The sequence below is a fragment of the Peromyscus leucopus genome, chromosome 7 (assembly GCF_004664715.2).
Source record: "Peromyscus leucopus breed LL Stock chromosome 7, UCI_PerLeu_2.1, whole genome shotgun sequence".
Lineage (NCBI taxonomy): Eukaryota > Metazoa > Chordata > Mammalia > Rodentia > Cricetidae > Peromyscus > Peromyscus leucopus.
Genome location: NC_051069.1, coordinates 88,039,371 through 88,064,117, shown reverse-complemented (window position 1 = coordinate 88,064,117; position 24,747 = coordinate 88,039,371). Strand labels below are relative to the sequence as shown.

The 24,747-nt window shown below is 41.5% G+C and overlaps 2 protein-coding genes across 6 annotated transcripts in view; both read left to right on the top strand.

The window, feature by feature from the left end:
- Armc8 (armadillo repeat containing 8) overlaps positions 1-24,747 on the top strand; it is a 95,472-nt gene that overhangs the window by 13,707 nt on the left and 57,018 nt on the right. For 4 of the 5 annotated variants that reach the window (XM_037207870.1, XM_028869970.2, XM_028869968.2 and 1 more), the window contains exons 2-6: positions 5,548-5,624; positions 19,720-19,791; positions 21,239-21,381; positions 21,642-21,739; positions 24,595-24,687. In XM_037207870.1, coding sequence (XP_037063765.1) covers positions 5,548-5,624; positions 19,720-19,791; positions 21,239-21,381; positions 21,642-21,739; positions 24,595-24,687 — 483 coding nt within the window. The remainder of the gene's footprint in view (positions 1-5,547; positions 5,625-19,719; positions 19,792-21,238; positions 21,382-21,641; positions 21,740-24,594; positions 24,688-24,747) is intronic. The other variant, XM_028869969.2, reaches the window with a different exon arrangement.
- LOC114693562 (polyhomeotic-like protein 2) lies at positions 9,092-11,087 on the top strand. Its single transcript, XM_037208195.1, is given in 3 exon segments — positions 9,092-9,191; positions 9,226-9,643; positions 9,645-11,087. Coding segments are annotated over 3 exon segments (1,335 nt in total). The 3' UTR covers positions 10,462-11,087.

Sequence of the window (24,747 nt, the reverse complement as noted above, 5' to 3'; positions counted from 1 at the left end):
ACAGTGTAGAATATGTAGACCTATATATGCAGTGTTTTTTTTATTCAGCCATAAGGAACAAAACCTGTTATTTGCAGGTAACTGGGTATAACTGGAGATCAGTCTATCAAGTGAGATAAGCCAGACTCACAAAGAAGAAAAAAGAAAAAAAAAAAAAAAAAAAAAAACCATGAAAATAAGAAGGGAACCATTACAAGCGAGAAACGGATAAGGAGAAGTAGGTGTAAGAGAAGATCATAGGGATGGGGGCTTGATCAAGGTATGTGTGTAGGAAAGTGTCACAGCGAGACTTGTTGCTCATACAGTTATATGCCCCACTGAAAAGTAAAGCAGCTGCAAGTAAAACAACCCAGAGCAAAGCAGTAACGAACTAGAATAACTGAGAACTTACTAATTTTAAACATCTTTCATTCTCTAATAAACTAATAGTTTAGTTTATTTAGCTCTAAACTCAAGTTGGACACTTCTCTTCATTTCTAAGTTGCCTTTATTTATGGCAGGTCTGGCCTTTAGCAGACAGCCATTTCAGACCTTCCCTGACGAGTTTTATTTATTTATTTTTAATGGATTTTTAAGAGAGAATGGTTTGATCCTGTTCATGGGTGGTTTAAGAGGTACATGTAAAGCCTGTTCTGGTTTGCCTGTTAGAATCTCTGACCAGTTTTCTGAGATATCTAGGAAATATTTCCTCTCTTTGTTGCTACTTAAGAATTGTAAGACTCAGGTGATTACATAGCCCAGCTTGTCTCCATTATGCTCGATTAATAATTTCTTTTTTTTTTTAATGCATAAGTCATTCTGATTTAAATGATATGTTCAATGGCCCAATATCCATTGTGTGTGTGTGTGTGTGTGTGTGTGTGTGTGTGTGTGTGTTAGATATGTGCCAAAATTTAACTGCTTAAAAACAATGTCGATTGTCTCTTTGTTTCTCTAAGTCTGGATTGAAGCTGAAGGTTAGCTCATCCCTGGACTCTGACTCATGAACTTGCCATCATTATCGGCAGGCACCTTAGTTTCATGTGCAGGCTGATGTTAGGAAGAACCTAGTTCTCAGCTCGTTCCTGTGGTTGTTAGCAGGACTTAGTTGTGAGCCATGTGGGCCTCTCTGTAGGGTAGCTCATAATCACCCAGAATCACCCAGTTAGCTTCTCACAGAAAGAAAGGAGAACGCAACAAGAGAACTTTCTGAAATGACATCCCATCTTGCCTGAGTTAATAATCCAGTGCTCATTCCACGGAAGAGACTGTACCAGGGCATGGCTATCAGCAGGAGGGGGATCACAGAAAGCCATGCAGGAAGCACTTGCAGATAGTGACCCTGCTGAAAGGAAATTGCATCCACATAAGACAGTGGAGCACAACTTGCGACTTGTTCCCTCGTCTTTTCCCTCTTCTCTCTATACCTGTTTGATACACAGGGTTTATTCATTCATCAATTTCTTAGCACTAACTCTAATTTACAGATTTGATAGCTACAACTTTTCTGCTGAAGGAGTTCATTTTTATATATATAAAATAATATATAAAATATAATTTTAGAGGAGTACTATTCAACAAAATATATTTTAATAAATACATTTGTGATGACTTTATTGCAGCTTTGAATATGTAATATGAATTTGCTTGTCTCCAAGAGCAGAGGTAAAGACCTACCCAGATCAATCTGTTGCTCCAGTACAGACTGTTGACAAACAAGAGGCAGAGCCTGGTGGCCTTCATGCTTAGTACCCCATACCTCATACTTATCCTAGTGGCCACCAGGATCAAAATAGTATTTTAATGCATCTGTGTAAGTAGTTAATGAGATTATTTTACTTTTGTGATATCTAGTCTTGGAAGTAGTGTACACTTTATATAGTCCATAAAAAATTATTAGAAATGCTTGGTTTTTATTTCAGTTTCACGAAATTTACAACTGAAAAAGTAGACTCACAAAAGTAGTTTCCACAGAAAACTCCAAATATTCATGAAAGTTTCCTAATAATTGAATGTGCTATTGGCTTCTAAACTTTTAATTAGGGGGCTGGAGAGATGGCTCAGAGGTTAAGAGCACTGACTGCTCTTCTAGAAGACCCATGTTCAAATCCCAGCACCTGCATGGCAGCTCACAACTGTGTGTAACTCCAAGATCTGACACCCTCACACAGACATACATACAAGCAAAACACCAATGTACATAAAATAAAAATAAATTATTTTTAAAAAAAAGCACAAAACCCACTTTTGATTAGTTTTAAAACTGATAAAATTCTGTTTCTATCCATATTTCAAATAGTAAAAAATAAAAGCTATGTGAGGCTAGTGGTTGCCATGCTGGACACAGCAGCTCTTTCCCACATCCATGTAGTGGGTCCCATCTCCCACTGCTTTCCCCTGTGCTCATTCTGCTCCAGCGCTAGAGGCCCCTGGTCTTTCATTGTGATATAAATAATTGTATTTCAGAGCCCTGTGTTGATTTCTCTCTTGGTCTGTAAGGACCTGCCCTTCTTTAGACCTGTGCTCAAATATCACGTTCTCATCAGTACTGAGTAGTACCTGGACTAGTTACCTTCCTTCTTAGCTTTTCATTTCCAAGCTGCTCCCTAAAGAAACAAGAACTATAGGGAGAGGGACTCCATCTACAGAGAAAAACAGTAAAATGCAAGACTTGTTCCATGCAGGCCCTGGGCATGAGTATGTTAGGAAAAGCTTGTATCTTCTGAGCTTGCTTCCTGTCACGTTGGCTTAAGGGATCATCTTTTTGTGTGCATGACTGACTTCTTACAGATTGGAAGCCTTTTAGAAGGTTCTTCCTACAGTGTCCTTTGCATCTTTGGCATGTAACAGAACTTTGAGCAAAAGGCAATGTGAAATACTGAATGGTGAGTCACACCAGTGCCCTTTCATCATTTACAGTCTGCAGTCATCTCTCTACCCTCTGTTTGTTTCCAGTGGCAGCAGCTTGACAGGCATCCTTGACAGTTCATGTTTTGGCTTTACAGGTTCTGTGACTGTGATCCCGACATTGGCTGTCTTCCCGTATCCACTCTGTTGCACAGTACTCATTTTCTGAGACCAGTACTTGCAGTGTGTTCATAAACTTCTGTTTTCGTATTTCTAGTAGCAAACACAAAAATGTAAACCGTGGGCCTGAGCTCTTCATCTTTAACGTGTTCCTCACTACTATGCTTGGTGTGTTGAATGAACCGAGCACAGGACAGGATCGAGTTGTTATTATAGGAGGAAATTTTGAATGGTCTAACAATTTTGAAAGAGAATTGCACAGTTGGTCAGGGTGAAGGGGCACACTCACTACTTTATCATTTAAAAACTTGCTGGAAAGCTGTGGCAACCGGCGTTGGTACTGGCACAAGACTATGTAGATTAAGGAAAACCAAGAATAGGAATAAATCTGGGCTGGAGAGATGGCTCAGAGGTTAAGAGCACTGACTGTTCTTCCAGAGGTCCTGAGTTCAATTCCCAGCAACTACAAGGTGGCTCACAACCATCTGTAATGAGATCTGGTGCCCTCTTTTGGCCTGCAGGCAAACATGCAGATAGAACACTGTATACATAATAAATAAATCTTTAAAAAAAAAAAAAAAAAAGGAATAAATCAACTCAGCCCCTGTCAATAGGATTTTTGATAAGGACACCAAGATATTCAATGGATAAATAGTGTCTTTCTACAAATGGTACTGAGACAACCAGATATTCTCACCCTTTAAAAAGTGGGAGGAATTCATTTGAGTTAAGATACATAATCAGTGTACCATACCCTTCTCTTGGTTTTAAACATATTGAGAGGCAACAGAAGAGTTGGAGTTACTCCAACACACAGCTTGGAGTAAAGGGGTGAGCTGTAAAACCAAATGTCAGCCCCAGGGTGGCAGAGTCTCAGAGTTTGAGAAGTCCAGAAGAGCTCACTATTAGAAAGTCAGGAAGTGGGTGGGGCATGGGGAGATGGCTCAGTTGGTAAAGTGTTCCCTTCAAGAATGAGGACCTGAGTTCAGATCCCTGCACCTAAGTAAAATGCTGGGCATGGTGGTGTACTCAGTAATTCTAGCTCTGAGGAAGTGGAGGCAGGAGGATTCCTGAAGTCTTGTCAAATTGGTGGCCTCCAGGTTCGGTTAGAAACTCTATCTAACTTAAATGGGGTGGTATAAGTTTTCTGTTTGTTTTACAGATTTACTCAATTTACCCTACCTGAGAGTTCTTTTATTTATTTTTTTGTTTTATGTGTATGGATGTTTTGCCAGCATATATATGTATAGCATCTCTAGAGCTAATTTTGGTGGTGTAGAAGTGTAAGCTAGAGCTGTGTTGTGGCAGTTAGCTCTTCCACTAATTCAGGACTCTGAGGAAACTGGAAAAGTTTCTTTCTCCCAGTAACACCTTCTTCTAATGGATGGCAGTACATAAGCACATTCCAACAGACAAGAGAAAACGAGCAAGGAACGAAAGTACTTTTCTCTAGTTCTACAATATGTTGTTTTAAATAATGTTACATATGAAAATTAAATGTAAATGAACACGCAATAAAACACATTACAAGATATTGCATAGTAAAAAGAGCACACCCCACAGTACAAATAAGAGGTAAATATCTCCCTAACTACTTTTTTTTTTTTTTGAGAGAAGGGCTTACTGTGTAGCCCAGGTTGGCTTCCTTCTGCCTCAGCATCTCTGCAGCTGGGGTTATAGGCATGTGCTACCTGACGCCTCTTATTCTATGTACTCTAGCTCTACCATGTATTCTCTGTATTTCCAACTCTACCAAGTGCCATCCAGTTCAGACTAGACAGCACTATTGGACTTACGAATTCCTCTTGAATTGTTTCCTTTCTGAGGTACTGCCACCACCCACCATTACGCTTTATCTTGGTCAGCTTGTTAGGTGTGATGCTCCCTGTGTCTGTTTGCGGGGATTCCCTTGCACCTCTGGCCAGGAGCTCTTCTCTTCTGTGTACTCTACAGAAGCATGGGCCCTGGGTGTCACTCACACACACATAGCATCCAGTTGTCCGTGAAGAACACGCTCTCCTGCTGACAGAGCCTGTGGGACTCAGCACAAAAGGCTCAGTGCTAGTTATGTTTCTAGTGGGGCCTAGTGTTCTTTTTCTCCCCTGACCTACAGGTTTTTCTCAGTGATTTGAAAGACCAATTACAAAAAAATAGTATCCTCCTTTAGTTCTAACTTTTAAATGAACCGAGTTATGTGCCTTGTTGATTTCTCAAATTCCTTTACCAAACTTAGAGGTGTTTTATGTCATGGACTTTCTATCCTTTTTTTTTTTTCTTTTTTTTTACCCTTTAAATTGGGTGCTCTTAAAAAAATGGCCACTGGCATCTTGAGTTGAACACTGTGGTTTCTAGTATTTTGATAACTAAGGGAAAAAAAATTCCCTGCTAACAGTAGCATATGAGGGAGCATATAAAATGTGTTCTGGAAGGAGCCCGTTCTCTTCCTTGAGGTAGACTGTTTAGCGATTTGGTGTTGTGGGTGATGCTATGAATTTGTGATTTGCACGGCTTCAGATGTCATCATTTTTCCCTACTTTCTAGGAAGTAACAGCTAGCAGTCGCCACTATGTTGACAGGCTATTTGACCCTGATCCCCAGAAAGTTCTCCAAGGTGTCATGTAAGTAGTATGCATTTAAGATAAAGTCTTGTTTGTCTTCATGTTTTAATCTGACAAATAATATAATTATGAAAATGCAGGTATAACTTTTTTTCTTCCATTTGACTTCATTTATGAGATGAGTACTTGACATTCATGACAGTATTTTATTATAAAAGTTTGTCTGTTGATAGTTATTAACTAACATGATTGGCTTCATTTTTTGTAGAGCCCTTATTTTCTATTTTAAAATGTTTCCTTTGGGGAATGCTTTTGCTTTTAATAGCTACAAAATCGAGATAAAAATTGATAGTTAATCGTTGGAAAGCAGTGGGAGAAGAGTTTAGTAGGAGTTTGTTGTTGTTTTGCTGTATTTCTTTGGTTAACTCGTCAACTGTCATCAGAATTTCCTAGTGATGAAAAGCCTGAATACCAACATTTGGAAAGCAGTCCTTAGAAAATTTAAGTTCCTGATAACAGAGAGCATGAATAGCCTTCCTCAGTGAGGGGAAATATTTTTAATCAACACATTGTAGGTGATTGTTTTTAAGATTAAAGTTGGGCAAATGGGATAAGACTTGAAGTGACTGAAAAGTGAATGTCCTGTACTTTTGAGGTTCAGTGGCTTTTCCTTTAACATCTTAGTTCTGAGGAAGAAGATCTAGCCTAAGGCTGCTCGTGGAATTGGGAAGCATAGGACCTACAGGCCTCAGTTCTGGGGAAGGCACAAGGTTCAAAAGAGGGTGAGGATGAAGTGCATTTGGGGTGGCCATCAGGCCACAAGCAGATGAGTCTCTTTCCTTCCTCTTCCCTTACTAGTGTTTTCAGTCAAATAGTACTTTAAGCTTTATTCTTGCTCGGCCATAGTAAGCTGAGATGTTTTGCTTATAGCCTTTCTTTTGACTATAATTCTCTTTTTAAAAAAAATAATAATAATGACAGGTGGCCAGGCAATGATGGCACACCTTTAGTCCCAGTACTCCAGCACTCAGAAGGCAGAGGTAAGCAGATCAACATGAGTTCAGTGCCAGCCTAGTCTACAAAGCAAGGTCTCAGATAGCCAGGGCTATACAGAGAAACCCTGTCTTGAAAAATCAAAAACCAAACAAAACAAAAATTACATGTGGGGTTGGGGATTTAGCTCAGGTGGTTCGGTCCTTAGCTCTGGGGGGAAAAAACTTACATTATGTGTGTGTGTGTGTGTGTGTGTGTGTGTGTGTGTGTGTGTGTGTGTGCCTGAGTGTATATGTGTGCACTATATGCATGCAAATACCTGCAGAAGCCAGAAGAGGGTGTTAGATTCCTGAAATTGGAGGTATGGGTGCTTGTGAGCCACCCATTGTGGGCTCTGGGAATCGAACCTCCAGGCCTCTGCAAGAACAGCAAGTGCTTTTAACTGCTGAGCCATCTCACCAGCCCTTGAGTGTAATTCTTACTCAAAGCCAGAAAAGCTGGCTGGAACTCAGAATATTTGACAATATTTTTGCTCTTTGTTTTAGAGAAACAAGAAGAGATGAGACCCTTTGCCCATGTTAACTTTGCTTTTGACCCCTTAACTGAGAGAATTTATGATGGTTTAGTCAGCTCTCTTAAAGACTAGTTTGAATGGTGTCAGAAAAAGTGGTAGAAAAGCCTCCATTGAGTTTTAGTTAAGAGGGAGGTTTAAATAACATAGTTCTTTAGACAAGACAGACACTCCCTCCACAGACCAGACAGCTCTCTAGATAGAGAATACTAAATATTCCTTAGGATTCTTCAGTTTAGTTGAAGATGCTCTTTGAGTATTCAGCATATAGTAGAAGTTGATACTTTCATCATTATTACTGCTCGATAAGAGAAAGCAGATTTATTTACTAGTTAGTGATCTTTCCCGATAAACTTTTATCTTGGGTTCTCTCTGATGTCAGTGGCTAAACTCAGGAAAACTTAAGTTTACTAAAGACCACTATAGCTTTCGAAAAGTTGACAAGTGAGAGAGCTGCAGAGTAAGGGATGCAAGAGAAAGAGGAACACTGCATTGTAAGAAAGCAGCTTAATGGGGGCTGGAGAGATGGCTCAGCGGTTAAGAGCACTGCTTGCTCTTCCAAAGGTCCTGAGTTCAATTCCCAGCAACCACATGGTTGCTCACAACCATCTGTAATGAGATCTGGTTCCCTCTTCTGGCCTGCAGGGATATGTGCACTGTATACATAATAAATAAATAAATTTAAAAAAAAAAGAAAGAAAGAAAGCAGCTTAAGTGTAATGTGATAGCCTTAGTGCCTCTTGAAAAGCTATGGAGTCTAAGCTGTCAGGTTAGGCAGACAAAGGAGAGTTGTCTGTATGAGGGAGTAGATTGAGCATGGGCACTGGAGTTGGCCAACAGTAGGTTAAATCCCTGGTTGTGACATTTCCTGGTGGGGTCCTTTCCTGTCTGTATGTTTAGGCCAATTACTCAATTTCCTTGAACCTTTCTGTATTCTGTCATCTTAAAGAGAAAATAGCCTGCCAAGTTGTTGTGAGAAGTAACTCAGAAATATAAAATTCAATGCCTGGAGTGTTGTGGATGCCACCTGTTGTCATTTAAGTCATCAGTTGTTACTGGCTTAGTTTAAAATAACTTTAAAAATGACTTAAAGGGGCATTGATTGACTTCCCGAGTCTACCCTCTGCTTCATGGAGGTTCTTTCTCTCTGTGTGTTTGTTGTGTGTGTGTGTTTTCTCACCCTACCTAATAAACACCTTTCTTCAACTGAGGAAAAAAGATATGAGTCTCTTCAGAAAATAGAAAGGAAAGTTCAAGTCAAAATCAGAAACAATTCAGTTTGAACTGAAGAGAAGGCGGTGGCGGGGGGGGACAGGGAGGAAGAGAACCAGAGTGCTTGATTCAGGTGAGAAGGTACAAGTGCTAAGTAAGATGCTCCAGGAGCAGTGGTGGCCGCTTAAGTCTGCTTATACTGTCAGAGGAACACATCGCCAACCATTGTTTTACACTCCATTTCAAAGGCATATTTACTGAGATCCTGATAAAGGTTTTTTTCTCTATACACAAATATTTTTCCTGAACAGTATCACTGTCTGAAAATTATAACAAATTATAGAGTAAAAAGTGAATTATATTTTTAACATTTATGTTTAGATATATTTGTTCAGTACAATATTGATAGAGGAAAAAGGGAACCACAATGATATTTAGGAAAAGGTGTACATTTCATAACATTATATAGGAGTCGTATTGGATACAATAGGTATCTAGAGGAAAATATCTAGAATAGAACCAACGAAAGATAACCTTTTAGTTTTAGGGGAGGAATAGGCAGAAATGGAAGTAAACAGTTGCAAATCCAAAATCCAAATGGAGAAACAAAAAAGAATTGATAAGAACTATAGCTTAATCTACAAGCCAACTAACTTTTATTTTTCTAGCTCTATTAAATTTATTTTTCTCACAAAAATTATGAATATAAATAACATAGGAAAAACAAAGTTGAAGAAATTAAACATAAGCGATGTATTTTCATCATAGCCTATTAACTATTGACATGGCTGAGAATATAGAAAGCTGCTATGTAAATAATGCAGAGCGTAAAGGAGCATGCTACCTAATCGGTAAGTGCAACCTTATTGGAAAAGTTGTATTAAGAATCAGTACTGCTGCGGCGGAGGCGGCCCGGGAGCCGGCCCGGACGCGCCGCATTGTCTCCGCGGCGTCGCAGCCCTCGAGCGCTCGCCGCAACCCGGTCGCCACTCGCCCGCCCGCCCGGCCCCGCGCCCCGCGCCCTTTGTCCAGGCCGCCGGGCCCTGCGGTCGGATGCGCCGCGGCAGCCCCGGGCCCCGGCTCGGAGGCTCCCGGCGCAGAGGACGCGGCCCGCCCGGGCCCCCGCTCCAGGCGGCGCCGGGCCGAGAGGCTGCGTAGGCCCCGCCCGGTCAGGCCCGGCCGGGCCCCGGACAGAGACAGGGCAGGGCATTGTTCATGCACTGACCGACCTCAGCAGCCCCGGCATGACCTCAGGGAACGGAAACTCTGCCTCCAGCATCGCCGGCACTGCCCCCCAGAATGGTGGGACGCTCGTCCCTGCTGGTGGGGAATCTCAAGAAGAAGTATGCACAGGGGTTCTTGCCTGAGAAGCTTCCACAGCAGGACCACACCACCACCACTGACTCAGAGATGGAGGAGCCCTACCTGCAAGAATCCAAAGAGGAAGGTACCCCCCTCAAACTCAAGTGTGAGCTCTGTGGACGGGTGGACTTTGCCTACAAGTTCAAGCGTTCCAAGCGCTTCTGTTCCATGGCTTGTGCAAAGAGGTATAACGTGGGATGCACCAAACGAGTGGGGCTCTTTCACTCAGACCGGAGCAAGCTGCAGAAGGCAGGGACCACAACTCACAACCGCCGACGGGCCAGCAAGGCTAGTCTGCCCACACTTACTAAGGACACCAAGAAGCAGCCCTCAGGCACTGTACCTCTTTCAGTTACTGCTGCCTTGCAGCTGACACACAGCCAGGAAGACTCCAGCCGGTGCTCAGATAACTCAAGCTATGAGGAACCCTTGTCGCCCATCTCAGCCAGCTCCTCCACCTCCCGACGGCGACAAGGCCAGAGGGATCTAGAGCTCCCTGACATGCACATGCGGGACCTGGTGGGCATGGGACACCACTTCCTACCAAGTGAGCCCACAAAGTGGAACGTAGAAGATGTCTATGAATTCATCCGCTCTCTGCCAGGGTGCCAGGAGATCGCAGAGGAGTTCCGTGCCCAGGAGATTGACGGACAAGCCCTGCTGCTGCTCAAGGAGGACCACCTGATGAGTGCCATGAACATCAAGCTGGGGCCTGCCCTCAAGATCTATGCACGCATCAGCATGCTCAAGGACTCCTAGAGTCTCTGCCGCCCGCCCGCCGCCGCCTGTGCACCACCGGGCAGCCAGGGTTCCAGCCCCAGGTGGGCGCCGCCTCCTGATGGAGCAGAGCCACACAGACATTCCTGAGGCGCCCGAGATAGGGCCAGTTGTAGGGAAGGGGCTCTCCCTAGGGGTGCAGCTGTGAGGAGGTCTGCGTGCCTCTTCAGTGGCTCTCAGGGGCCATTTCTGTGGGAAGGGGAGAGAGGTAGGTGGTACAGAAGACGGGGCTTTGCGCCTGTAAATACTTATAGCACTGGCTTCCTCCAAAGTCCCAATGTTCTAGCCCCCCTCTAATCCTTTCTCTGTCCCCCGTTTCCAGGGGGTTTATGGTCAGGGCTCCCCAACCTGAGTTGGGTTACTTCCAAGGGCAGCCAGCAGGCCTGGACAGAGGTCTTGAAAGCCCTTGCCTTCTCTCCCCTCCCCTTCTTTCTCCAGGCCAGGTTAACCTTCCGTTGGCAGCTTCTCCCCCTTCAGCCTGTTTCCATAGCATCCAGGGGTTCTACCCCTGTACCCTCTGCAGGTGGAGAGAGAGAAGCTGGGCCCAGTGTGGCCATGCCTGCTGGCACAGACGCCTTAACGCTGTGTGTATGACTGTGTGACTGGAGCCTGGAGTGACAGGCGTGAGCTGCCCTCTGGCATCTCCAGGTGTTTTGTAGCAAACAACCACTCAGTGCTTTGTCCTGGGCTCCACTCAGCCTGAGGCTGGGGGATGGAAGGAAAGGGCAGACCCCGAGAGTTGGAGATTAGAGGTCCCCTCCAGATGGCAGGAGATTCCTGGGAAGGTCTCCTCACACCAAACTGGCAGTGTGTCCTGCTGGCTGGCAGAAAAACATAGGAAGCTCCAGGGGCTAGAGTGTGGCCCAAAGCCTGGGCCTCCCGTGACTGAGCCGCCTGCCTACCCTTACACACACACACCCCCGCCTGGGAAGGAGTGTGTGTCTGAAGACCGGCTGGAGGCGCTGTGGGAGCAGCCTTTGGCTTTCCACTTCCACACTTGCTTGTAAAACTTGTACAGCAGTAACAGCTACCTAAGGAAGGGCCGGGGCCGCCTCTGACTTGCCCTGTCCTTACCAACTCTGGGAAGTCAGACTCTTCCCGGGAGGGCAGGCACTTTCTCAGCTTGCTCTGCCCCTTCCCCGTACCCCCAGGCAGGGTTGGAAATGAAGGACTTTTTTAACCTTTTTGTTTTGTTTTTAAAAAATAAATCTTTAAAATCTGAAAAAAAAAAAAAAAAAAAAAAAAAAAAAAAAAAAAAAAAAGAATCAGTACTGCTTGGCAGTTGTTAAAGAATGAACAGTTATCTTTTTTATCTTTTTTTTTTTTTCTTTTGGTTTTTTGAGACAAGGTCTCTCTGTGTAGCTCTGGCTGTCCTGGAACTATCTCTGTTAACCAGGCTAGTCTCAAACTCACAGAGATCCTCCACCTCTGCCTCCCAAGTGCCAGGACTAAAGGTGCACCACTGCCCAGCTGCATCTTAAAGTCTAATTTGTATTACTTTTTGTTTGTTTTGTTTTTCAAGACAGGGTCTCTCTGTGTAGCTGTGCTATCCTGGAACTAACTCGGTAGGCCAGGCTGGCCTGGAACTTAGAGATGAATGGTTATCTAATGTAACTTTTTGTTGCTAGTTTAACATTCAGCATAAATTTGGATGATCCTCCTGTATCAAAGACTTGAATACAGAAACCAATCCTTTTTTTCCCTCAAAAAGAGCAAAGTGTCAAATGTATAACTGGACAGAAGATAATTAGGTATTGATATAATGAGATCTATGCAGATGGGGGTGGCACTCCTGTAGGTCATGAATTGTAGTAGAATTTTCAGTTGCAAAAGGGAATAGGCATACTAGACAGACTGGACTACATTGCAAAGTCTGAGCTTTCTCTAGTGTAGAGATCTTTATGTGACTTTAAACATTGTAGAAATGGAACATGGTACTAGTGAGGACCCATAATTCTAGTGCACAGGGGTAGAGACAGGAAGAACTTGAGTTGGAAGCCAACTTTGGTATATAGCAAGTTCAGGGCCAGCCTGGGCTATGTGATTCCATGCCTCAAAACAACAGCAGCAAAAAAAGATAGTTACAGTACAATTTTTGGCAAGATTGTTGTGGTATTGGTTCAACTGTCCTAAATCTCTTAGTTGAAGAAAGGTTCAAAATTTTGTAGATCGTGAATCAAAACTACTTAAATGACTCCCATCCTTCCCCCATGTTCAGAACATCTCAACTAGGCTCCTGGCCTGGTTTTTATTTTAGTAGTTCTTTAAAAGAGCAATGATACTCCCATATGGCTATGCATTTATGTTCCTATGTTGAAAGGCAAAGGTGGTATGAACCAACATGGCTGGCTCTGTGGTTTCAAGGTTAAGTAGAATCAGAGCTGGCCTAGATTCCTCCAGTAATTCACAGGTAATTGTCAATGTGTGAATTGTGAACTTCTAAAGTGCTTTCTAAAGTATTTTAATGTACTAATGAGATGAGATGGTTTTGGTAATAATTACTGTTTTCTGGCTCTAGAAACAATATGCCTCTGCTTTTGATATAGACAGGGTCTTCTATTTTTGTTAAATGAACCAGAATTAGCAGTTCACATAAAAACAAAATATTTGTTTCTTGAGATTTTTTTTTTTTTTTTTTTTTTTTGGTTTTTCCAGACAGGGTTTCTCTGTGTAGCTTTGCGCCTTTTCCTGGAACTCACTTGGTAGCCCAGGCTGGCCTTGAACTCACAGAGATCCACCTGGCTCTGCCCTTCCGAGTGCTGGGATTAAAGGCGTGCACCACCACCGCCCGGCTTTTTAAACGTTTTTTTTTTGTTGTTGTTGTTTTTTGTTTTGTTTTGTTTTGTTTTGTTTTTTTGGGAGAATTTTAAGTTACAAGGTTAACTTTTTGGTCAATAAATATGTATAAAGTAATAGTATACCAGAGAAGCAGTGTTATAGAGTAATCCTGAGTCTTAAAAGTAGTACTCTAAAATGGAACTTAGCCTGGGAGTTATGGCCAACGAAGAGATTGCCGTAGTTTCTTAGCTCAACTTGACATCGTCTGTGCTGCTGTAGAAACACCTCTTTCAATGTGTATATGTGTGATGCTGACTTTGAAGGCCTGCTGTGTATCTGTTTATATATAATAGATCTTTTCATATGTACAGGGCACCTATTTGATGCCACATTATTCTGTAGTGTTCTAACACACTCTGTGATGTTCTTTAGAATGATTAGATTTAAAGTATTAATATGCTTCAAAATGTTGAACATTTGTTACATAGTTATTAAGTTGTATACTTTTTTTGAAGAAAGTAAGGTGATTTGCAGTCATGTTGGTAAAACAGTTAAATCCAGTAAATAGTCTAATTTCTGAGGCAGTATGTAATTTTCAGAATTGTTCATTCATTAGGGGTAGATATGATCAAGATATATTGTATACATATATGAAATTATCAAAAATAAAATGTTCTAAAATATTTATTTACTAAGGAACCTTAAGATGCTATAGAAAAATTATATATTTACTGTAAAATATTTTAATTTTATGGAAGTTTCTGAAATTATATTTTAAATATCTTCATCACAGAGTAATTTACAAGAATAAGCTAATTGCTGCCAGTTTTCAGGCCTATTCTGTTTGCACATATGATAGGAGTATGGTTTGTCTTTTAAGTTGACTTGAGCCAAGTGTCCTATGAAAAGTTTGCTTCCTTGGCCTGAGGATGCAGCTTGGTGATAGAGGGGACTTGTTTAGCATACACAGGCCTGGTTTGATCTCAGAACTGGAAAAATAAATTGATTTTGATTCAAACTTATAAGCAATAAATCATCGAGCTCATTTTTAAATTCTTTTTGGTGCTGAGGATTGATCCTAGTTGAGTACTCTCCTAGTCCCTGAATTCTAATTAATGTAGCAGCGTACGAATGGCTAGTTGTTAATCTGAAATATAAATATTGTTTAATTGGGACGTGAATATATGTACCTCATTTTCTAGCTATGCTTAGAAATTGAAAGCTCAGCCAGGCATGGTGACACATTCCTTTAGTCCCAGCACTCAGGAGGCAGAGACAGGCAGATCTCTGAGTTTGAGGCCAGCCTGGGCTACACAGAGAAACCATGCCTCAAAAAACAAAGCTGAAAAACAAACAGACAAAACCAAAAAAGAGAAGAAATCAGAAGCTCTCATACTTGGATGATGTAATAAGATGTATTATATTGCTGTCTTTTTTATTCTTAGCTACCCACAACTATGTGGGATTTTTCTTTCGTATTTTACAGCTTATTGTCTTTGATATCGAGAGTTTGTAAGTGGACCAAACCGTATACTTAGACTATAGTTTTTAGTGCCCAACATACTATTTGGCAGGTGGTCCTCCTGTCTCAGCCTCTTACAATGTTGGGATTGCAGGTGTAAGCCCCAAGCCTGGTGACATACTTGGATCTGTCATTTAATATAGGGTTCTCAAAAACAAGCAAATACACAAATCTGTGCCCCCCCCCCACTAACCTCCCTCCGCCCCCAGCATGTAAAAGCAAAGAGCCTCTATTTCAAGCTCCTAAGCTTGGCCCCTCTGTCTGTCTGACACAGCCGTAAGAACAGAGAGCCTTGAGCTCAGGTGGGGCAGAGTTTTTATCATAGCAGAGGCTGGGGGAGGGGATTTCTAGGGTCCAGGACCCTGATTGGCTGACAGTTGTCTAGGGGTATCTGTAAAACAAAAAATAGGCATGTGCTAGACTCAAGGACATCTGGCCTTATCTAATGGTTGGAATGTTTGGGATGTCCGGTACTTCCTCACCCCTGGGTGGATCCCTGGGTGGTATCAGCTTAAGGCTGTTCTTGGATCTAGGTGTTGCCTGAGCTGCAGCTTTCTTACGGGGTTATTCTTACCCAAGGCTGCCTGAAGATGAAATAGAGTAGTAGGTATGGAATACTATGTAAATTTTAAAGATGGATAAGTGGGTGGGTAGGTAGAGTAGATAGACAGACAGACAGATAGATCTTGTATAGTTTTGTTATACCTGTGTCTTCACTGGGTTTGATTTTTCTAAAAGTATTTCTCTGGGGTACATATTAAAAGTAATGATCCATATAGTAACATCTCTGATATTTCCAGGTCATACTTATATTCTTGCCTGTAAAAGGGAATGAACTTACATGCTAACAGAGTGATGAATGCTCTCCAATTAAAGGCTCCCCAGAGGGACACCTAACCAAACCTGGAGCTGTCAGGTCATTCTGTAGGGAGTGACATTGACCTCACTCTTAGACTGAGGAAAGGGATGAGTAGATGATAACAGGTAGACTCTACTGTCCTTAAATGAGGTGACGAACATCTCTGTTTGCTTTAACAGTTTCGTGAAAATGACCTGCTAGGTTATTAGAGTAACAAGGCTGGTAATTTAATTTACTGGCTGTTAATATGTCTGTCTAACATGGGTATATTTACTTCTTGGAGCCAAAGCAAAAATTCCTTTTTTCTTAAATATTGGTACGAACTATTAAGAGAATTAGAAAATCGGTTTTGCTGTTTTGTTTGTTTGTTTTGTCTTTTGTCTGTAACACACTTTACTTTGGTTTTGGGTATTTGGAATGGGTCCACAAACTATGGTAGGGTAGACATCTCATTCTTTGCTAAGTTTAGGAAGGGGAAACAAGGAGCAATGATTGAGAGTTCTGTAGTAGAGAACCTCAATAGCAGCTGGCATGACAGAGACTCTGAGCTGGCAGCTTCAGGTGGGTGAGTGTGCTGAGGGAATGGGTGATGAGGGAAGTGGGTGACCAACTGCTCGGCCAGCGTGGCAATCATTCTGAACGTCTCTAAGAAGAAAGCAGTAGCTTTGATCCAGAAGTAGGAGCCCGATGGATAGTCTCTCACTAAGTGTTCTTTACTGAGACCTTGGTATTCTCCTGTTGTATAATTATATATCAGGACTGGGTAAAACAAAACAAAACTTAATGAATCTCATTAAGTCTAATAACCTCATAATGAATAGTTAATTATCTGTTTTAGGTCATCCAGAATATCTAAGGGCAAGTTTGCAGACAGGGTTAGATCAGTCTTTGTAAGACCTACCCTCAGATAGTGAGCTAATGGAAAAGCAAGTAGTTACAGTGTTTGCCTCGAGACATAAAAATACCATCAGAAATGTGTGGTCACATCAGCTTTCAGCACATCTCTAAACATACCAGGATTTTCCTGTGATAACTGAAGAATTGCAGAAGAGGATTAATTAACACTTGTGTGTCTTAATGGGTGCTGAGGATTGAACCCAGGGCCTTGGGCATGTTAGGCAAGCTCTTTGCCATGGAGCCATACTCCCAGCCTATAAATGTAGTTCGTGTTGGAAATACATACTTACTGATTTTTTTTTAAAGATTACTTTCACCCCCCCTACACACACACCCAATTTTACTACCAGATCATGTTTTGCCAACTCTACAACTTTTTCTAGGATTATAACTTTCAAGATTGCAAAATATTCTTATGTATAATAGACCTCTGCTATCTAAAATAGGGAGAAACAAATGTGTTTGGGAGAGCTTATTTTGTGATACAAAAGAGATGGGTGAGCTGAAAACCTGAGTGCCCCCTAATGGTGGTCTTAAATTTCCCTGATCTAATTTCCCCTTATTATTTGGGACACTGTTACACTATCTTGCAATGTTTTAGACTCATAGTAACAACACCTACTTAATACAGTTAATCCCCAGCAGAATGTAATGCCTTCCCTGCTTATAGAGATAAGATGATTATAGTATTCTAGTATGTAAATGCTTAAGTGTAACTGCTATAGAAACCTACTGAGGTAGTTGATTGCTAGTGTGTCCTGAGACAGCTGTGTGGTATTGATGACCCAAATACAGTGAGTACTGCTGGACTGGTTCTGCTTTTCCAAAATGCTCAACTTTTTCTTTCAATTTAACTCATTTCATTAACAGAAGGACTGTAACCCATATACAATAGACTTTGCTACATTGTCCTACTGTGTGAACCCTGTTCTCATAGAAGTTTGCTTACTCTCCTGGGGAGGGGGGATGCCTCTGCCAGCCCAATGAATGCCAGGGCCAAAATGTTTGTTTTCCTTACTTTAGCATAACCAAGGACATAATGAAACAGCCGTAAGACTTTCTGCCTCCTGAGCATACCCAGTGAAAATGATGAGAATTACTCAGTATGTTTATCATTGCTTCTCTGTCCCAGCTTTGAGCCCTGAGCTATCCTGGAATAAAAGCTTCAGAGAAGCCCAATCAAGGGCTCTTGAACAGAAAGTATGGCCTAGAGTCCCCTGGTTCTCTTGAATCCCAAATTCTACATCAGTTCCTCAGCACCAGTTACTGGAGGGTTTCAATAAAAGGCCTGAGATGTTACAAATTGGTTAAGAGGCAACTAGAAATACTAAAATAGATTTACTAGACACAAAACAAGTTTCTTGTGTATACAGATGGAGCTTGGTCAAGACACCATCCATCTGTTATTTCTGTTGATTAGGAAACAGTCTCACTACCACTTTAAGGTTAGGTGATTCAAAGACAGTGAAAAGAGGAGATATGAGACATGTATAGTCAGATGGCCCACAAGTTTTTGCCCAAAATGCTCAACTTTTGATTAAAAAATAATTCTCTTTTATTTATGTGACATATGCACTCTTGGGGAAGAATGCCATTTGCTGTAAATCTGTACAAAAAGGGTTTTCCAGTCATTTATAAAACTATGACTGGAAGTCTCCCTGGACATCCGTACAAGTGTCTGAGGTGCCCTTGGGGGTGGAAATCCTCCTTCCCCACTTTTAGAACCATTACCCTTTAGGAACATAGCCCTCTTGTGTTCTGTGCCAGACAGTTCTTATTAATTAGGACAAGTACTTTGAAATTAAAAGCATTTTCTTTGTAATTTTGAGTTTGTTTTGCCATATTTATATTTTTTCCACATATCCTTTGGGGCCATCCAAGAATATGAATTTATATAAGTACTTTTATTTTGGAATACAATTTTACTTTAAGTAAAGAACTCTGCTAGTGGCTAGTGGCCAGAATAAAAACTGGCAAATATACGAAAAATATACAAAAATTAAGTTTTTATCTTCCTAAAAGATAATTAGATACCTAAGCAAAAAATACTAATACTATGTAGTGTGTTGGTTAAAATACAACACACTACAACATGTATGAGCACAGCAGTACACAGAAAGGATGGAGGATGGAAATGTATTCACAAGTCTCTTCTGATGTTTAATTGGATATCATATGAAGACTAAATGTAGGAAATTAAAAAACAAAATCAAACCCCAAACGGGTACAGCTAATAAGGAAATCAAGCAGATAAAATGGAATCATAAGAAATGTTCAGGGGTTGGAGAGATGGGGTGATTAAGAATGCTTGCTGCTTTCCAGAGGACTTGAGTTTGATGCTCAGCACTCTTGTTGGGCAGTTCACAGCTACTTGTAATGTCAGCTCCAGGAGATCAGACACCCTCTTCTGGCTTCTGTGGGCACCTGTACGCGCGCGCACGCACGCGCACACACACACACACACACACACACACACACACACACGAAAAAAAAAAGAAATGCCACATTAAAACATTAGGATCAAATAACTATTCCCCAAATCTTTGCCCTCCACCACTTACGGTCATCTCCCTTCTTCTAAGAATCTTCCTGTTTCTAAAGCAAACACATGCATATACACACACACACACACACACACACACACACACACACCATGCATGTGCACACTTGTGAGTGGTATGTGTGTGGTGGTATGCCTATGAATGAATATATGAAAATGAATGTGAGTCTCCAGAAAGGCTGCTGAGTGCTGGTAGAGGATTAATGGTTCTAAGGTCAGAGGGGAGGTGCAACAGAGTGGTCCCTGCTACAAAGTCAGGTAGGTGCCATTGGCTGGCTGGTGGTTTGTTATCTATTCCCAGAGCTGTATTAAAGATGACCTAACGTACTCTTTTGTATTCAAAGGATTGTTAGAAGTAGCCAGCTTATTTTTAGTGGAAGTCTACTGGGACTCAGGATTTCTCTTCTTTACTCTTCCTGTTGTACAGTCCCACAGCCAGTTAGCACCTCTCTCTGTCCCCTCTTCAGCACTCTAGGTGGCAAGGGTGAAGGATTGGAATTTGTCACTCACTTCTGAACTTGCACTATCCAAGATGTTGAATGATAAAGTGGATGAGTTGGTCTGTGATACTTTCCTATGCTGTCTCAACATATTTGTTTTTTTTTTTTCTTCCCCTGAATTCAGAGACATGAAAAATGCTGTAATTGGAAACAATAAACAGAAAGCCAACCTCATTGTTTTAGGAGCTGTTCCAAGGTATGTTTACTGTCTAACTTATTTTTCTTCCATTCACGCCAAGTTTTTAATGTACTTCTTCAATTATAGGATTCCCCTTGTTTATCATATTCTTTCTTGTTTTTTAAAATAATTTCTTTTAAATAAATGTTTTTAAAATACAGAACTATCTATGGAAGCATATACACATAAATGCAAATGTGTGTGTGTGTGTGTGTGTGTGTGTGTGTGTGTGTGTGTGTTTAGGGAGCTTCAGTGTTCATAGAATAAGTGGTGGCGGTTGAGGATTTGGGGAGTAGTTCTTTGGTAAGCTGGCTTCAAGCTGGAATGGGATAATTAGGAAGAGAAGAAAGCTTTCCATTCACAAAGACTCTGAACATTTTCGTTAAGAAAATTAGTAAGAGACCCTCTTAGAAGTACTGCTCTGAATTCAGGGTCCATTTCTACTTTGCATTTAACATTCAATAGAACTTGGCATTGAGAGTCTTCATATTCTGATGGGACGGACCTACCAGGAAGTGGCGGATAACATGGGGCACGGTGCTGTTTCTATAGAGACTACTTGCTTACACATTTCAGGTTTATAGTTTGGTAAACTGAGATAGTTATTTTGTATAAAGTAAGACAATTTTTTAGATTTTTGTCTCTCAGTGTTTTGTTTTGTTTTTTATTGAATTAGGAGATGGTATAAACAATTATTTCTCAAAAAAAAAATCCAAATAAGTTCAAACAACCATACATCTATTTATTTATTTATTTTTCATATTTTTATTTTTAATTACTTTTTAAAGATTATAATATAATTACACCATTTCCCCCTTCTCTTTTGTCTCTCCAAACCTTCCCTCTTGCTCTCTTTCTCCTTTTATTAATTGTTGTGGTGTGTGTGTGTGTGTGTGTGTGTGTGTGTGTGTGTATTCCTTAAGATATAAATACAGCTTGTATTTGTATCAGTGTGTATAATGTTACTTGTATATATGTTTTCAGGGATGGCCATTTGATATTGGATAACCAGTTGTCATGCTCTTCTTTAGAGTAAACTTTGTCCTGTTCTCAGTGTTCCTTACTTGCCTGTACTTCTTTATCTAGAGTTAAAGCCTTGATTTCCCCCGTCCATGTTGGCATGTCTGTTGGTGTTACCCATGTTTAGTGAGTCATGTAGTGAGACTTTATGGTGTAGATCCAACATCCCTAAGAAACACAGTTTCACAGCAACCTCCCTGGTCCTCTGACTCTTACAATCATTCTGCCTACTCTTCCACAGGGTTCCCTAAGCCTTGGGTGTGGGAGTTGTGTTGTAAAAGTATCAGTCGGGAGTGTGCTCTACCACTCTACCTTTTGATTGCTTGTTTCAACCATATTTTTGTTATGTGGGATATATTTCCCACACTACTTTTATCACACTGCTTTGTTCCATTAGTTACTTTTTGTTTTACAGTCTGTTTACCAAGTCCCCTTTGTTTTTTAGATTGTTGTATTTGCTTCAACAAGAAACCTCCAGCACAGAGCTGAAAACTGAATGTGCAGTGGTGTTAGGGAGCCTTGCAATGGGCACAGAAAACAATGTCAAGTCTCTACTAGACTGCCATATTATCCCTGCCTTGCTACAAGGTATGTAGGGAACCGGTTTCTCCGTGTTCTGTTTATACTATTTTAAATGCTGGTTGAAAGGTGTGTCTCATATTGGGCAGTGGTAGTGCACACCTTTGATCCCAGCACTTGGGAGACAGAGGCAGGTGGATCCAAGTTCGAGGCCAGTCTGGTCTACAGAGTGAGTTCTAGGACAGTCAGGGCTACACAGAGAAACCCTGTCTAAAAAACAATGCAAAACAAACAAACACAAATGTCTCACATGTAGTTTCTCTTAATAGGACTACTATCCCCTGACCTGAAGTTCATTGAAGCTTGCCTCCGATGCCTCCGGACAGTCTTCACCAGCCCTGTCACTCCAGAAGAGCTACTGTACACAGTGAGTTTGGGGTGTTGGGGGTCACGGTTTGATTTCTTTTTCTTTCTTTCTTTGTTTTTTGTTTTTTGTTTTTTTGTTTTGTTTTGTTTTTTCAAGACAGGATTTCTCTGTGTAGTTTTGGTGCCTGTCCTGGAACTCACTCTGTAGACCAGGCTGGCCTCGAACTCTCAGAGATCTGCCTGACTCTGCCTCCCGAGTGCTGGGATTAAAGGCATGTGTCGAGTGTACCATCACCACTGAGCTCATAGTTTGATTTCTTTCTCAGTCTATTTCTGATTTGCCTAGTTTCTCCTAAATCACATAACTGTTAGATGTGGAAGTCTCAACAAGTACTTGACTTTCTGCTTATTTGTAGTGTTAAATATTCTTGGCTTTGTGAATAAGCAAATGACAGTTACACATTTTGAGAACTCTTTCATGCTGCTTTTAACGGGTCATTTCTGTGTTGATTATATATAAATTAAGGGAGGATGTTTCTCTAAATTGTGGAACAGTTAGCTTTTATGCCTTGGAGATTTTCTATCATAGAGACAGTAGAGAATTCAATAGTGCTAGATGTCAGGGCAGTGGTGGGGTGGGGTGTAGGCAGCAGCAGAGCTGTTCAGTTTACTTAGCTAACTGGATAGTGTAGAGGTCGGCTGTCACAACTACTTAGGCACTAAATAGACAGTCCAGTACCGAGGAAAGCTGGGGTTTCTGCTTTGGAATCCTGTTTATTGGACAGGTAACAGAGGCAGTTATATACATATTCTTTATCATCTGTGAACTACAGGTACAGAAATTCAGTTGCCAGAGAGGAACACACATGAGGAAATGGGTTGAGGTTGTTGGACAAGATTGGTGAATCAGAGAGCAGTAGAAGGAAGGACAGAAAGAAGTGGATTAGAAGTGAAGGGAGTCTTGGAGCCTGCCTCCTGGCTAGCCCTCCTCCTCTGCTCATTCTCAGCCTCTGCGCTTTTCTGGCTAGTTTGAGGTTTTAAGTTCTTTACTTTGTTTTTAACTACTTGTGACAACACAAAATGGATCATACTAACCTGCAAGATTCTACTTTTAGGGAATTGTAGCCTTCTGTTTCTCTACTTAGCCCTCATAGATCTTGGGCATTTTTTCTTCCTCACTTCCTGGTTTTGTCTGTAGAGCATAACATTTCTTTGGGAGATGAGTTAGGTTGCAGACTCTTCAGTCCTCCCCCAGGCTTACAGAATTACGATCAGTCTCTGGGAACAATCTTTGGAAATTTGTGTGCACATTTGTACATGAGCATGGCTCTGAAATGTGGTCCACTTTTACTAGGAAGCTTGAGCCAAGTTTCCTTTTTCTGTCTGGTTCAATGCAAAAACACCCTTCCAGTTTGTGATCCCTTTTGCATTACAAATAAAAGAAGAGCTTGGAAAGCCTTCAAGCAGGGTTCTCTTTTCCTTTGACACCATGCAAATGTCAGCAGTAAGTAAGCTAACGGGCTTTAGACTATTTTTATGTGTATATATGTTTGTATGTGGTGTACATGTATGTGTGTTTGCAAGGTGTGTGTGTGTGTGTGTGTGTGTGTGTGTGTCTGTTTGTGTGTATGTATTGGTATCCTTGCATATGTGAGGTCGAGAAATTGACATTGAGTGTCTTCCTCAGTTGCTCTCCACCATATATATTGAATCCAGGCCCATAGATTAAGCTAGCCCAGCTAGCTGTCCTGTTGTGGAGATCACCCCGTGTGGTAATATTTTATAAATAAAACTTCTCTGGGGATCACAGGACAGAGCCAGCCACTAGATTAGACATAGAGGTCAGACAGTGGCACACACGCCTTTAACTCGATCACTGGGAGACAGAGATTCTTTTGGATCTCTGTGAGTTCAAGGCTACACTGGGAACAGAGCCAGGCATGGTGGCACACACCCTTAATCTCAGCACTTGAGATCTCATGTCTTTGCTTGGGAGGGACAGACGCCTTTAATCCCAGGAAGTGATGGCAGGAAGCAGTAAGGTATATAAGGTGTGAGGACCAGAAACTAGAGGCTTTTAAGCAGTTCAGCTGAGATCCCCTCATATGAGGACTCAGAGGCTCTCAGTTTAAGGAAACAAAATCAGCTGAGGAGTTGGCGAGCTAAGATTGACTGTGGCTTGTTCCTTTGTCTCTCTCATCTTTCAGAATTTATTCCAATATCTGGCTCCAGGTTTTTAATTTAATAAGACCTTTTAAAATTCATGTTACAACCCTGTCTGCTTCCTGAGGCTGGGATTACTGTTGGGCTGCCACGCCCACCTGGCTTTTCTGTGGGCCCTGGGATCTGAACTCTGATCCTTTGCATGGCAGCTTGCCAGCAGACACTTCACCCACAGAGCCATCTCTCCAGCCCACTAGTGGGCTTTATGTGAGAGGTTACTAATCATGCAAAGTGAAAATAGCTAACTCACTATCATAATTGCTACTGGTGCTTACCGTAACATCCCAAGACCCAAAATGTCAGATTTATTTTGTATAGCACTTCTGTATAAGCCATTTAACACTGTCTGTGTTACTAAGTCACCCCATCACATTTTGGTTTCAGAACTGGTTTCTTCCTACTCTTAGCAATGATGCTATTTTATAGTGAGAACATTGGTTACTTATGTGAGAGAAATTAAGTTCCTTCTCTTGTATTTTATTTTCAATGATGAATATGAAAATATCTTTCCTTATCCTATGCTTGAACAGTTCTGATGGCCATAATGCTTTTATTTTGCTGTTCCTTAAAGAGACTTGATATGATACCATTAAAATAGGAAGCTTTGCTATGTACTTTCTTGGAGAAAGACTTTGTCAGATACGCTTAACGCCTAAGTTCCTTGTTGCTGTCTGCTCCTTCCCTTCCATCCAGGATGCCACAGTGATACCACACCTCATGGCACTGCTGAGCAGGTCCCGCTACACCCAGGAGTACATCTGCCAGATCTTCTCACACTGCTGCAAGGTAAGAACCAGAGTCAGTGTTCTCACTGTAAACTTGTGTGTCTTCTCGGAACAAAGAACG